The sequence below is a fragment of the Netta rufina genome (assembly GCF_964035555.1).
Source record: "Netta rufina genome assembly, chromosome: 25".
NCBI classification, from domain to species: domain Eukaryota; kingdom Metazoa; phylum Chordata; class Aves; order Anseriformes; family Anatidae; genus Netta; species Netta rufina.
The window spans coordinates 380,818-395,605 of NC_140149.1; the positions used below are offsets into that span (position 1 = coordinate 380,818).

The window sequence follows — 14,788 nt, forward strand, 5'->3', positions numbered from 1 at the left end:
AAGGAGGGATGTGACATTGCTCCTCTTCCACCACCACCCCAACAAGAGCGGGGATGAGGTGCTAAGACACCTTCCTAGCTCTGCTGTGATTGAGGGGGGCCCGGTATGATTCCTCCTGGACATGTTTTGGAAGCACCAATGAAACCCAGGCTTCCCCAGCAAAAACCAAAATCACCGAAAACGAGGTTATGGGGGGCTGCTCGTTTCTGGGGGGGTCTGCAGCCTCTTCCCCACCCCCCTCCGCTTACCTCGGGGGGAAGCCATGCCACCCCACAGAGCTGGCGCTGGGAGCTGCCATATGCAGCCTGAGAAAAACAGGAAGGAGGGATGGGGACAGCTGGCGGGGACCCCGTGTGGGGCCAGTGCCAGCCGCTGCACAGTGACCCGGCCTCACTGACTGCCAGCCCTGCCAGCTCCACTTGCCGCTCCCCAAAGTGCTCGGTGCCAGTACTGGCGTGTCCCCAAGTTGGAATGTGTGATCCCCTGCAAGTGTGACATGCTCACCCATCTCCAGCCCCGCACTGCGTGGACATAAGTTTTTACCTCTGCATCCCAGGGTCATGTTTAGGAGATGCTGAGTGTCTGGAAAGCATCACCCAGGGCGGGTGGTTTTCAGGGGGCCCCCACTATGAGCAACAGCCCTGGTAGGAAAATGCACAGGCTGGCTCAGGCTCAAAACGCTGCTAATGATTAGAAATGTTCTGGCATTTTGCATCCCTCCTCCGCAGCCTGCGGGATTCGCGGTGCTAAGAGGCTCTGCCAGGACTGGGGGCCTGTGGATGGAGCAGGTTTTGGGGGGGGACCTGGGACAAAGCTCCACCCAAACTGTGGAATTTTTCAGGTTTTGCATGTAATTGGATGATGCTCCCAACATTTTGCACAGTGATTTTGGGGGGGCCTTCCCACTAGCACAGATTTTCCTGGAGCCATCCCCGTGATGCATAGATCACCCCAGCTTCGCTCAGCTCCCCAAGAAATGCCTCATCTTGCTTTGCTGGAGCAGGCAGCCATGAGCCAGCGATCAATCTGGAGGCTCTAAAAAGGGAAGGGGGATTGGTTTCCCATCTAAAAGCGCCGTCTGAGCAGTGCAGCCTTTGTCTTGAAGCTGGAGCAGGCTTTTAGGAGCAGATCGGTGCTGGGAGCGCAGCTATTTTTTTCCCCTCGCTGGTGGGAAGAGGTGGCATTTGCAGCAACTCGAAACTGGCTCAGGGAGAGCGGGTGCGAGTGGCTCACAGGGATTCAAGGGATGCTCAACCAGCACCCTGCTCCCCTGTGTGCTGCCTCGGCTGATGCACCCTGGGGGGGGCGGTAGCTGTGGACCCCTCCCACCCCCTCTTGGGCCCTGGAGTGGGATGGGGATGTGGGGATGGGGATGGGTGAGGGACGGGGAGGGGGACAGGGACAAAGACAATGAGGGAAATGAGGATGGGGATGGGATCAGGAACGGGGATGGTGATAGGGACAAGGATCGGGATGGGGACAGGGATAATGATGGTGTTAAGGCTGGGCATGGGGGCATAGGTGGGAATGATGAGAGGAATTATGTCAGGGATGGGGAGTGGGAACGGGGGTGGGAATGGGGACATGGGTGGGCATGATGAGAGGGATGGGATCAGTGGTACTGATAAAGAAAGGGATAAAGGGAGAGGATGGGGACAGCAACGGAGATGGGGTTGGTGGCAGTAGCAGCAGTGAGGACTGTGACAGTGGTAGGAATGGGGACGGTGATGACAACGGATCAGGGATGATGACCTCCTTGGTGGTGAACAGGGGTACTGGTGATGCCATCAAAGAGGCAGGTCAGTGCCACCAGACCCCTGAGCTGGTGGCGGGGGACAGCAGGTGCAGTCCCACAAACCAGCCTGCCCAGGGGTCCCTGTCCATGGGGGGGGGGGGAGAAGGGGCTCAGCGTGTTTTGGGGGCTGGTTGGAGCAAACACCAGTGCATGGAGCCCACTGGCGAGTCTAGTGGTTGCTTAGCAACCCCAAAACGGATTCGAGGCATGTGAGGTGGGTGATGCAGGGGGCTGCAGGCTGCACCCCCTAAGGTGCTCTGTGGGTCCCCCATCTTGGTGTGGTCTGAGGGGTCTGCGCACTGCCCCGAAGGGCTGGGAAAGTGGCTGGGCTCAGATATTTTGATAGAAAACATCCCAAACTTGGGAAGGAGATGCTGCTGCAGGCATGCCCCATGTGCTTACCCGGCCTCACCATCTTCATCCTTGGCCCTCCTTTGGGTTTGAGCTCTAAGTAGGTCAGAGCTGGTGCAGAAAGGTTTCCCTCTGCTCCCACAAAAGTAAACCTGGGGGCAAAGCCCCCAGTGTGGGAGCTAAGTATCACCCCCAAGCAGTCACATAACCCCCACTTGCTGCAAGTTCAGCTATGTGTGCATGACCCTGGTACAACCCCTCCCCAAATCAGCGCAAATTCAGGCACAACCCTATTAAATCAGCCCCGCTGGGCACAAAGCACAGCCCCCTGCCCTATTACAAGCCCCAGAGCCCCATGCCATAGGCACAGAGCCCATCCCATTAAATATTTGATAGCATCATCTGTACTGCTGGATTTATATTGCATGAAGCCCCAGCGCAGGCTGACGGCTCCTTTAAGCATTAGGAGGGAGTTGGAGGCGAGGGGAGTTGCTGCAAGAGAAATTGGAGGAGGCAGCGAGAGAAAGAGAGAGAGAGAGAGAGAGAGGGAGAGAGAAGGGGGAAAAAAATTAAAAAACTAAAGCCCAAGCCTGGCAGGAGCAGCAGTGCTGGCGGGGAGGTGGGCTGATAGGCTCGCCCCGAGGAAGCGCATTACGTAGGCAAGCAGCTCCGCTCAACTTGCCACCTGCGCCGGGAGAGCGAGCCCCTGCGTGAGCCCCTCACCACCATGGACTGCTGCAACGTATGTACCTCGCGCCCTCCGGCTTTCTTGTTTTAATTACTTTTTTTTTTTTTTTTTTTTTTTCTTTCTCCTGTTTTTGTGCAAGGCACGGTGGCAGGGATGTGTGTGTGTGGGGGGATTGTGCTGTTGTGGGGGACGATGCTGCAGGACTGTGGGTGCAGCACCCAGGAGCCAAACCAACTCCATTCCCTCCCCAAGATCTGCTGCAAAGCCTTGCACCCCAAGATCCCTGCTGCTCCCATGGGTGCTGCCGGGGCTCAGAGGAAAGCACTCCAAATATTCCTTTTCCAGCCAGTTTTGCATGGCATCCCAATGGGGCAGGGCAGGAAACTCCCCCCTTTCCCCAGACCCAGCAGTCAGACCCCTCTTTCTGTTCTTCTCCAGCATTATGTCCCCCCAAAAGCCTCTCCAGGAGGCAGTGAAGGTTTCTTACAGCCAAGAGAGAATCTGGTGCTTCCTGCTGCTCACAGAGGGGATCGCAGTGCTGCACCCTCCAGCCTCACCCCAGGGTGAGCCCCCCTTGCCACCCAGTCACCAGACGGCTCAGAGAGCAGATCCAGCAGAATGAACATATGTTTTTCCCCTTTTCATCCTTTTTTTTTTTTTTTTAATTTCCTGCCTTTCCCCCTTTTCTCTCCCTTTTTTTTTTAAAAAAAAAAAAAAAAACCTTTTGCCCCAGCTGGCATTAGAGCACTTCTGGCTGCATCTGGGGTGGCAAAGCCCACCCTGGATATGGGATTTCCTCCCGACAAAGCCCACCCTGGATATGGGATTTCCCCCGACAAAGCCCACCCTGGATATAGGATTTCGCCATGGATATACAAATCCCCCACCCCACCCCCCCACCCCAGATATAGGATTTCCCCTGTGGGTATAGGATTTCCCCCCTGCCTATAACATTTCCACCCTGCCTATCACATTTCCACCCTGGACGTGCCACTTAAGCTCCTGTCCCCCTTTCCATCAGTTCAACAAACCTCGGTGCCTCCTGTGCCACTTTGCAGTGACATCGTGTCACCTCTAAGGCAGTGCAGGGCTTTAGTGTCCCATGCATCCCCAGTGCTCCCACAGAGCCCGTGTGAGAAAAGGAACACACACACACACCTGGCCAGGGTGCACACTTTTGCATGAATCAGTCCTGGGTGCTTTCTCTTGTGGGCGGGATGAGCCACGGCTGCCATACCCCCAGCCCAAACATGCAGCTTGCAAAGAACCAAAAAAACTCTTCAAAAAGTCCTTTAAAGCAAACAGTGGTGGTGATGTGAAGGATGCAGTGGCAGTGGGGTGCCCAGTGCCAGCCCCCTCTGGTCCCATTTGAATGCTATATGTGCTTTTTTTTTTTTTTTTTTTTTTTTTTTTTTTTTTTTTTCCCTCCCCAGTTTTTCACCTGTTTCCACTGCTCAGCAGTGATAACTTTAATGGGGGTCGACCACTCCAACTGCAGTGGCAGGAGGGGGCTGGGCTGCAGGGCGTTATATGGGGGGCCATTGCATAAGGAGACATGCTTTGGGGTCAGGATGCAATGCACAGGTTGTGCATTTTCAACAGGGTATAAATGTGATTATTTCGCCACCACCACTCCTTCCCAATTTTCCCATTGATTTTCAGCATTTTGCAGCACTTCTGGTTAAAAAGACTGGGCAGTCAGCAGGAGCAAAGCAGGGTGAAAGTGATGACCCCCGCAAAACCTCCCTCTGTTCCCCTGGATGGCCCCTCCTGGTATTGAAGCACTCAGGGGACCAGGATCTGGCCCTAGCAGTGCATTTGTCTAGATGGTGTTTGTGGCAGGGTGGTATTGGAAGGTAGTGATGGGAAAGAGCAGGGTTAAAGTATCTTTCTGACACTGTAACCATGCTCTGTTGCTTGCATGCACCATGAGTCCCCTGAGGACCTTGATTTTTTTTTAGCAAAAGACCAGGTTTAGGAGCTCCTGGCATAGGGCAAAGCAGGGACCCCACCCCGTAACTGCCCCTCGCTGTCAGCAGGAGGGAGCCTGCACAAAGCTGGACGAGGACATCCTGGACATCCCCCTGGACGACCCCGATGCCAACGCGGCGGCGGCCAAGATCCAGGCCAGCTTTCGTGGCCACATGACCCGCAAGAAGATCAAGGAGGGGGAGATGGACCGGAAAACCAAGGATGCTGAGTGCGCCAACAGCACCCGTGGTGGAGACCTCCGCAATGGTGACTAGGTACCCCCTGATGTTCCTTACTCTTAAAGCAGGGATTCTTCAAGTAGCCTTCCCCATCCCAGCTCCTGCTGGACCACTTGGGCTGGAGAAGGGTTTTTCTTATTCCAGGAGTCAAAAAGCAAGCAGGAGGTATTCAGGCAGCCCTGCCTTGCCCTAATTTTGCGGGTGCGCCGTAGTAGTTAGCATAGGAACGGCGGGGAAGGCAAAGCCCTAGATTTGAATTGAATTTCTCCCTTAGCAACACCACCCCAAACGCCTCGCCTCAGCACATGCTATTTTTAAAAGCCTGTGTCACAGTCTCCTGGCAGGAAAAGGGAAATTTAAAAGCGCCCACGGTACCAGGGCTGTGGGGCTGGGGATGCTGGGGGTGCCGGGGGTGCAGGGAACAGTCCCAACCCCCGAACACTGCTTTGGGGTTGGCAGCTGTGCCATCCTGCTGCTGCCCCAGCTCCATGCAGGGCACTGGAGTGCAGATGCAGCTGGGATGCAGGGGGGGCTGTAGCAGGGATGTAATTGGAATTCAATGACAATGCAGTGGGGCATGGACTTGGGATGAGATGGGCATTTGGTGGGGGTGCAATGGAACTGCAGTGAAAATTCAGTGAGGATGCAGCAGAGATGCAGCTGCCGATTGCCAATGCTGCAAAGCTTGTTAAGGCCACAAGGCTCATTAGGACTGCCTTTCTGAGTCACCTGAGCAGGGTCTCTTCCTGTGTCAGCTCCAGCCCACAGTGAGCTGGGTTCAGCTCCCACTCCCCACTGAGGTCCTTGGAAAAAAGGTGCCCAGGCTGGGTATCTCTGCTCCCCAAACCCAAAGGTCACCCTAAGTGCCCCAGCTGCCTGGACAGGGCAGGGGACAGGTAGGAGCAGGGGCAGTGGAGGACAGGGAGAAGTTGCAAGGACAGGCTGCAGGCAGGACATGGAGGAGGTGCAGGATGCAGCAGCTGGATGAAGGAGCAGGGCTTGAGCAGGGTGCAGGTGCAGGGTGCAGGTACAGGCAGGGCCATGCATGCAGTCTGACTGCTCTGCTCTCTTCTTGCTTGCAGGGCCCACCGGAGCCGCCCTGCCGAGCCCCCTCAGTCGTCAAGGCGCAGGAGCCCCCGCTTTGCCCTGACCCCGCATGCATCCCCTGGGCCCCCGCAGCTGGGGCCCCCCCTCACCCCTGCCCCAATAAAGGTCCCTGCCAGAGGCCGGGCTGTCCTTGCCACCATGGGGACATCACAGCACCGGGAGAGACATCACACGATGGGGGAGTGAGGTCATGCTGGTGGAGCTGTGACAGCCACGGGTGGGTGGGGTAACCAGTAGAACCGCGATGTCTGGTGTGATGTCATACCTGCACGCATGATGTCACTGGCAAGCACTCAATGTGTGACATTGTGTGACGTTATACAGGCATGTGTGACATCACTGGTGGACATGCGATGGCCGGCATGATATCACACAAGTGTGCGTGGCACTCCTGGGGGATGAGAGCTAGCTCTGGTGAAACTCTGCAGCCCTCGGTGGGCGCTGTGACATCACCACAGGACATGTGGTGGCTGGAGTGACATCATACAGGTGTGTCTGATGTCACAACTGGATGTATGATGGTGGGTGTGACATCATGCAGGCATGTGTGACATCACTGATGGACCCGTGACAGCCGGCTTGAAGTCACACAGGCAAGAGTTGAACGCTGTGATGCCACACGCCCCCCCATGACATCACACCACCGGTCACGGCAGGTGCGATGCAGACATGGCAAGCTGTGACATCACAGCGAGGGACAGCAGGTCAAGTGGTGCACTAACACACACCGTCAGCATGACCCCAAAGGCCCTGGTTGCCTAGTGTGACATGGGGCCAACAACCCACCACATCCTCACAAAATCAGCCCAAAGCATTTTAATCAAAAAAAAAAAAAAAAATCTAAAAAAAGTGCTCCTCCCACCTCCCCCCATAGCCACCTCCAACCCCCCCTGCCTCCCAACACCTTTAATGTTCGTTTATGAAAAATGCCCATTACCACTGATACATTAAAAAAAAAAAAAAAAATAAGAGGACCCCTCCTCCAGTTGGGGCTGTTTTGGGGTGCTGGCATCGGCGGGGAGTCTCGGGCCACCAAAACCCGGAGCGCGGGCACCTCCCACACCCATTAAACAACCGCAGGACAAGTCCAGCTGCTCCAGGTGTCTTAAAAGAAAAAAAAAAAAAAAAAAAAGGTGGAAAAAAGCCCCCAAAAGTGGGCAGGGTGAGATGTCAGAGGGGGACATCCCATTATTCGGGGGGTCACACCAAGGAGCCTGCCCGGCTCTGTGCTGGCACCATGACAGGGATGGCACCTGCCCGTGCCAGGCTGGAGGGGGGCAGCCCCCCTGGAGTGGCAGGGGGCTGCGGGGGGTGCCAGGGGGCCCCGTTCGTGGCGGGGGGGCATCCCCCAGCCCGGTGGGGTCCCCGGTAGCTGCCAGCAGCTGTGAGGACAGAGGCAGTGTCAGAGAGGGGTGAGGCCCCATAGGGTCTGTCCCGGGCACCCACAATGGAAGACAAGGTGCTGGTCTTGGAGATGGCATCTGCGGGGGGAGTCCGTGTCCAGGAGGGGGTTTTGGGGGCCACGGCATCTTCCCTGTGGACAGAGGAGAGAATGGCAACACCTGCTGGAAATCCGGCTGCTCCCCACCACGCACTCCCAAAATCACCTGTATTTTTGGCTGACACCCCCCAGCCCCCAAAGCAACAAAAGAACTCAGACCTGATGAGCCGCAGGAGCCCCCCCATGCAGGGGACAGAAAGAGGGATTCACCCAGTAGGGAGGGGGAACAGAGGTGGAAAATATCCTCGTTAACTCTGAAATCTAATGATGACCAGAAATCTCCTCCCCTCATTAATTCCAAGACGTAGCAATAACTTCTTGAACCTCTGTCCCGGGGAGGGGGGTAGGGGTGTGTGGGGGGCTGCCCTCACTTGATCTCATTCGCTGCCTCCTCCTGGCCATCACGTTTCTTCCTCCGGTAGCCGACAAGCCGGCGGGCAAAGAAGGCAACAGTAGCTAGAGCGCCCAGGGAACCCAGCACGGCACCAGCGATGATGGCCCCCTCACTGGCTGCGGGGAGAGAAGTGGCAGGGGCAGCTTTGCCTCTCCCTCACCTCGCTGCGAGGATCGTGCCCCCCTCCCCAGTCCTGCGGACACGTACTTACTTGAGTGCACCTCCAGGATGATGCGGCACTCAGCTGACCCTGCTTGGTTCTCAGCCACGCATTTGTAGAGGCCCGACATGTCCAGCGAGAGGTTCGTCAGCTTGAGGGTGCCCCTAGCCCGGTCTGCAGGGGAGGAATTGGGGTGCTGCCCCATGGCTACCCCCCTGCCCCACACCCACCTCGGTACAGCAGGGATAGCAGGGGGCAAGGTTACGGGGATGCTCACTCTCCTCCCCCCTTTGCACAGCAAGGCTGGGAGCAGGCAGAATTCAGGGGACGACCCCAGCCCCTCCACCTCTCCCCCCCTCCAAAGCTTCCCCCCACCCCCAGCCCCACCTTACCCTGGGCAGGGGGGAAGAAGACCTGCGGGGTGGGCGCGATGCGCTGCCACTGGTAGGCGGGTGAGGGCTTGCCCTTCTCAGAGGCACAGCTCAGCGTCACGTTGGCCCCCACCGCGGGGCTGCCCCGAAGCTGGCAGGCGGGGGGGGCTGGCGGCACTGCAGGCACTACATTAGTCCTGGCCCCGGGGCCACAGGGGGGCACAGGGGACCGGGGTGCCCTGCAGGCCCTTACCCAGCACCGTGAGGTTGATGACGGCCACATTCTTGCCCGTGCTGGTGGCATCATCCACCACGTTGACAGTGCACATATACTGGCCTGAGTCACGCTCCCGTGTGGCGTTGATGAAAACTGAGATGTTGTGGGTGAGGACAGGGTACAGGAACCCCACGCGGGGCTTCAGCTCTGTCTCCTCCACCTTCACCACCCCATCCAGGTATGTTAGGATCTGCGCAGAGAAAACTCCTGCTCGGACATGTCTGGATGGCACTGCAGGAGGGGAAACCCCTCCAAACCCCACATTTTGGGGAGCAGCAGCAGTCATGTGAGCTACTTCCATCCTCACCCACCCTGAGCATCCACAGCATGGAAACTAAGGACACATCCCCACCACGGGCACCATGAGCATCCTACCACCATAGGCACCTCCTTACCACGGGTACCATAGGCACATCCCCATTGTGGGCACCCCAAGCATCTCTCCATCATGGGCAACTCCCCAGCATGGGCATCCCTCCCTGTGGGCTCCATGACCATCGTGGGTACCATGGACATCTCTCCATCGTGGGCACCTCCCCACTGTGGGCACCACCCCCACATTGTGGGCAACACAAGCATCCCCCATGTTGAAGGCACCGTAGGCACCTTCCCACTCTGTCCCCCCAGTCACCTGGAAGGGGTCAGCATCAGCCTTATCCAGCAGCCACGTGACATAGGGCTTTTTCTGTGAGCGGCTGGTGTACCAGGCAGGCAGCACCACTCCCTGCCCCTCCACGGAGAAGACGGAGCCTGTCCCCACGTGCACCTCCAGCACAGCTGAGCAGACACCTGCCCAGCAGGAAAATGGGACATGACTCAACACCAGGTGCCAGTAAAACAAAACAAAAAAAAAAAAAAAAAAAAGGAAAAAATAATAACAACCCCACCAATTGTTAGAAAAACACCCTGTTCCAAAGAAAAGGAAAGAAAAAGCATGTTATCGCCTGGAGACTGGGCCAGGAGGAAATTTTTCCTCCTTCCCCGCCATGGGAAGGGCTTTCCGGCCAGCCGGAGGATGCAGGACAAAGCCTTCCCCTCCCACGGCCACTTCCCCCCACGAAACAAGCATGGGAAAGCATCTGCCCCAGGCTGCCGGTTGCATCAGGGATAAATCCCCAAGCTCCCCAAATGCTTTTGGAGGAGCCCACAGGATGCCATGCAGCCCTGGGGCTGGTGCTATCTCCTGCCCCTGGGCGATTTCATTTTTTATGGGGGAAACCCATATAGCACCTGCTTCATTGCAGGCACCCAGCCAGCACCCCCACATCATTTTGCACCCTCTCAGGTCCTTTGCCACCCCCACAAGTGCTAAACCAGAGTAACTGCTGTGTGGCCTTCTGTGTTCCCCCCCCCCCGTCCCCCCGTCCCAGTGTCATCCACGGGGCTGTGAGGGTGTCAATGCCCCCACCGAAGTATCCCCCCCAGCATCAATTCCCTCAAAAATAAAGTCAGGAGCAGGGGGGATCAGAGTGGGTGCCACAGGTCAGGGAAGGGGGGTGCCTGGCTAGCGGGGGGTGGGATTATTTCCCAGCTTTGCTCAGAAAAGGATCAGCTGGAAAATAATCTGCTCAGGCGAGGTCGGGTGCCTGGAAACAGTTTGCATTGGGTTCCCTCCAGGGCTGAGAATTAAATGCCATGGGTAACCCCAGCACGGCTGCCCCATCCCCATGTCACTGGCTGTCCCCATTCCACTGTCCTCACCCTGAAAAAATGGGGGTGGGGTGGGGGGCTTTACTACTCGTGGCCTGTGGGGGGATTTGGGGCAAATTTTGCAGCTAACATGGGGATTTGGGCATCAGTGCACAGCCTGGATGGGTTTAACCCACAAATTAACTCACACCCAAGCTCAGCCCCTGCTCTCACAGCCCCCTTTCTCTCCTTATCCCCCCCCCCGCCTCCCCCCCAGCGTGCACACAAACTTCTCCAGGATTTTTTTCAGAGCTGGAAGATGAAAACAAGGCGCCTGGGGGTATTTTTAGCCTCCTGCATTCATCCGCTCTTCCCCCAGCAAGGCTTCAGCGCAACTTCCTGAGGGCGCCTTGCAGCCCCAGGCAGGAAGCCCTGCGCCAGCTGATAACACAGGCTCCCCCCCACAAATTCAAAGTCCTAACACACACACACACCCCCACCCCCACCCCACCCCACCCCCACCCCACCCCCAGTCCCCTACTTGGGCCAGTTTGGCCAAGGAAAGGCAGGAGAAATCAGCCCTGGCTGGGCGAGGGCGGACACCTCAGCGCTTAAAAATAGCTAAACCCAACCTAAGAACATAAAACCTTAAGTCCTACCCAGGGGGGAAAACATGGTGGAGACAGCAGCGCAGGCCACCTGAACGCAAGTAGCATCACAAAAAAAAAATTAAATTAAAAGAAGTTAAAATAAAATACAGAGGATGGTTCATTAACTACTCAGACGAGCCCAAGTCACACAAGTGGTTTCGCATTTTGGATTTAAGGTCGGAAATGGGAAGCCAAAGGGTCAGAGCAGGTTGGGAGTGAAAAGCAGTGATTTGGAAACTAATCACCCCCAACATCTGCACTCTTCACCCCATGAAAATTCAGGATTTTCAGCCCATCAGCATCTTTACGGCCCAGGTAAAGCACAGCAAAAGCTATGCACAACAGGCAAAGTTAAGGTAGAAAGCCAAGTTCTTGGGGCTGAGCAGCAACTGGGCACCAACATTGGCTCAAGAGGGAGTGAACAGCAAGATGCTCGGCCCCGGCCACAGGCTTCCCATCAATTTTGCCTCAAGATAAAGCCCTGAAATCTTTCCAAGATCAGAGATAGCAACAAATACGCATATAATTACTCACAGGGTTACCATGGCCATGAGCAAACACTTCTGCACTGAGCTCCTATGTCATTGAGCTGTTATTTCAAAAGCAGGCTGCAGGACCAGACTGAAGTTGTCCCAGTGTAGCCAGCCCAAGCCATGTTTTCCCAGTCCCACTGGGAATCAGTGGCAAAGCTCAGCAGACACCTTTTTCCAGTGGTTCTTATCCTCCCTGTCGCTGGTTAGTACCCATACATGTGGAAATGTCTAAAACACAGCAAATCCACTGGCGCTTACCCCAGACCAAGCTCCCTTTGCTGTTACAAGCATGCATTAACGCTGAAACCTAGTGACAACCAATTCAACAACAATCTGTGGCTGCAGCATTTCTCTGTCATCCTTCAGCAACAGAGATCTGAGATTGCAGCTCCATCATCACCCCCAGAACACTGGGGAGAAGCGACACTATCAAAACACAGATATTGTCTTTCTGGAGGATGCTTGCTTCCAAAATCACTTTTTTTTTTTTTTCATTGTAGAACTGACCCACAGCCCCTCATGCAGGAGGAATCGCCCCCAAAAGTGCTGGAATAGCAGGTGCTTGAGCTCAGGCCGGGGATGCAGCACCAGAGGTCAGCTCCCTGGGGACCAGGACCAAACCCTTTGGCATGCGGGTGCTGCTGCTGGCATCAGCTCCAGATTTAGCCACCTTGCCACTGCAAATCCTCTAATGCTTTAAACAGATAGAAAAAATTAAGCTGCTCGGGGTGTGCATATGCATATCAGCATGGGTGCCTGGGGCACTCGCCTGCTGCCGTCCCTGAGGGCCATCCGGCTGCTGTTTGGGATGAAAAACTCAGGTTTTTATTCAACTGCCTTGAGCTAAGCTAAGTCTGGGGAGGGCTTCCCTCTGCTTCAGCCCATCTGCCAGTTTTTTTCCTTCAGAAAAAGCCTTTAAATCCCTGAACACCTCTAGCAGTGATTGCACAACCTCATTGACAAACTGCAGCACCTGTATGAAACACTGAGCTGCCCTCTCCCCCTCACCCCCCTCTCCTCCCACTGGCTAAATCCTACCATTTCAGCCCAAAATGCTGCCTCCCACATCAAAATGCCCCCTCCACCCCCCACTCCCCAAATCCTCTTGCAAAAAGCATCCTCCCCAAAACTGTAGTGCCCAGCCGGACGCTATAAGCTATTAACCACTTGGGAATTAATGGGCTGAAGACGGATTGCGTTTGATGCCCTCACTCTATAGGATTAAGGCGATCTGGCCATGTGAAACCGAGACAGAAATTAAACCGAGAGACAACGGCTTGGGTTTAATATGCTCGGCTCGTGCTTCTCCAGAGCGGAAACAGTGGCTGAGCAGGAATCTGACTGGAAAAATGGCCCCTAAGAGCCTTGAAGAAAGGTCAAGAGACTGCCTTGCATGGCCCTTCAAGGAAACAAGCCTGCACCCACCCAGCCATGGGGTTTTCTTCCCTCCCTCAGCTCTGGGCTATTTATAAATGGGCTGATAGAAGCTGCTGGTCCGCGGAACAGCGCCCGTTGGGAAAACCCACAGCAGCTTTTCTCACGACCCAGGGGCAGAAAGTGCCGTATCCTCTGTAGAGCCAAAATCAGGAAAAAAATGTGACTTTTCTATAGATAGACACGGGCAGCCAGCTTTAACCCCCAACGTGCCCAGCCCCAAATTTCACTGCTCAGCCAGTGACATGGGGACAAGGAAGAAGCAATGGGACCACCAAGCATCATCCCTCATTTTTCTTTCTTCTTTCCCATTTTTCTCCCATCACTAGTTTTGCTATGATCCAATGTGGACCCCATAGGATGGGATGTTTGAAAGCATCCGAACCCACCAATTCGGTGCCCAAACATCTTTTCACCGCATTTCTATTCTATGGGGTAATTTGGGTCCTGTAGCATCATGCCCTAAGACTTCAGCATGACTTTGTCCAGGCAACCTGGCACAACCCTATGCAAATTTACATTGTAGACAACACAGTGGCTCATCCCAGCACCCTTTAATAGCTTTTTAATGGAAAAAAATAATAATAATAATAATAAAAAAGAAAAACAGCAGTCTCCTGAGGCTGGGGACCCCTAGACAGTGTTCCGCCATGGAGGAAATGCCACCCAAGCATCCCAAGCCACTGCCATTGTTTTGGGGGCCATTTCCTTTGCTAGCAACTTGAAGGGCTGTTTCCCTTTGAAGCACACCCAGCACTTCCAACCTTTCCCTTAAGATCACAAAAAAAAAAGGATGGAAATGGATGGGGGGGGAAGATAAGAAGGAAAAAAGCCTTGAAACCCTCTCCACTTCGCACATCCAGGCCAGCTTGGAGGCATCGGTAAACAAGGGGGGAGGCGGCAGGTTTTATAATGGGAAAAAAAATAATTGATTTTTTCTGCTCAGCGCTGTGCAGGAGAGCAAGTTGTCAGCAGGGAAGGGGAGAGCAGGCCAGGAGCAGCACATCCACATCCCTGCGCCCTGGTCCCGTCGGGGTGATTCGGGTCCGGGACTTTGGGGGTTCTGCACCGCCCCGGGGTAACTCCGCGGCCCCGTTTGCTTTTCCCTCTGGGGGCACCGAAAGAACGGCAGCTGCCTCCCGCTGGGGATCGGGAACGCGGAGCGGAGCCGGGGGGGTGCCCCTGGGGCTCCCCCCGTCGGTCCCCGGTTCCCTCCCGCCCCGCAGGTCCCACCGGCTGCTTCCCCCGCCTTCTGCCGCTGTCCCCCCGCTCCTCCCGGCGGCATCCCCGGCTGCCCCGCGCCGTGCCCGGTGCCCCCCGCTTCCCACCGGTCCTACCGGTATCCCCCCTCCACGGCGTCCCCAGCCCCCGGGAGCCCTGCCGGATGCCCCCCAGCTCCCCGCCCGGTGCCGCGGCGCTCACCCAGCAGCGCAGCCAGCGCCAGCGCGCCCGGCGGCAGCGCGCCCATGGCCGGAGCCGGAGCCGCAGCAGGTGCCGGGGCCGCGCCGGGGCGGGGGGGACCGGGACGGGGGGGGGGTCTGGGGCGGGGCCCAGGTGGGGGCGGGGTTTGTCGGGGGGTGGGGCTCCTCTCCCCACCCACACCCCGGGGGTCCAAACCACCTCCCCCCCCCATTCCAGCCAATCACGGTTATTTGTTAATTAGTAGGGTTATTAATAATTAATTAGGG

The 14,788-nt window shown here is 56.1% G+C and overlaps 2 protein-coding genes across 2 annotated transcripts; one reads left to right on the plus strand and one right to left on the minus strand.

Annotated features, from left to right (window-relative positions):
* Positions 1 to 2,692: 2,692 nt before the first annotated feature.
* On the plus strand, positions 2,693 to 7,033 carry NRGN (neurogranin). Its single transcript, XM_084301430.1, has 3 exons — positions 2,693 to 2,888; positions 4,874 to 5,080; positions 6,127 to 7,033. The coding sequence occupies exons 1-2, from the start codon at positions 2,874 to 2,876 to the stop codon at positions 5,078 to 5,080; spliced, it is 222 nt and encodes a 73-aa protein (XP_084157556.1). The 5' UTR covers positions 2,693 to 2,873; the 3' UTR covers positions 6,127 to 7,033.
* A 73-nt stretch (positions 7,034 to 7,106) lies between these two features.
* ESAM (endothelial cell adhesion molecule) lies at positions 7,107 to 14,610 on the minus strand. Its single transcript, XM_084301429.1, has 7 exons — positions 14,523 to 14,610; positions 9,486 to 9,643; positions 8,831 to 9,044; positions 8,599 to 8,754; positions 8,258 to 8,380; positions 8,024 to 8,162; positions 7,107 to 7,685 (listed from the first exon to the last, which is right to left on the minus strand). The coding sequence occupies exons 1-7, from the start codon at positions 14,566 to 14,568 to the stop codon at positions 7,352 to 7,354; spliced, it is 1,170 nt and encodes a 389-aa protein (XP_084157555.1). The 5' UTR covers positions 14,569 to 14,610; the 3' UTR covers positions 7,107 to 7,351.
* Between the last annotated feature and the right edge of the window lie 178 nt (positions 14,611 to 14,788).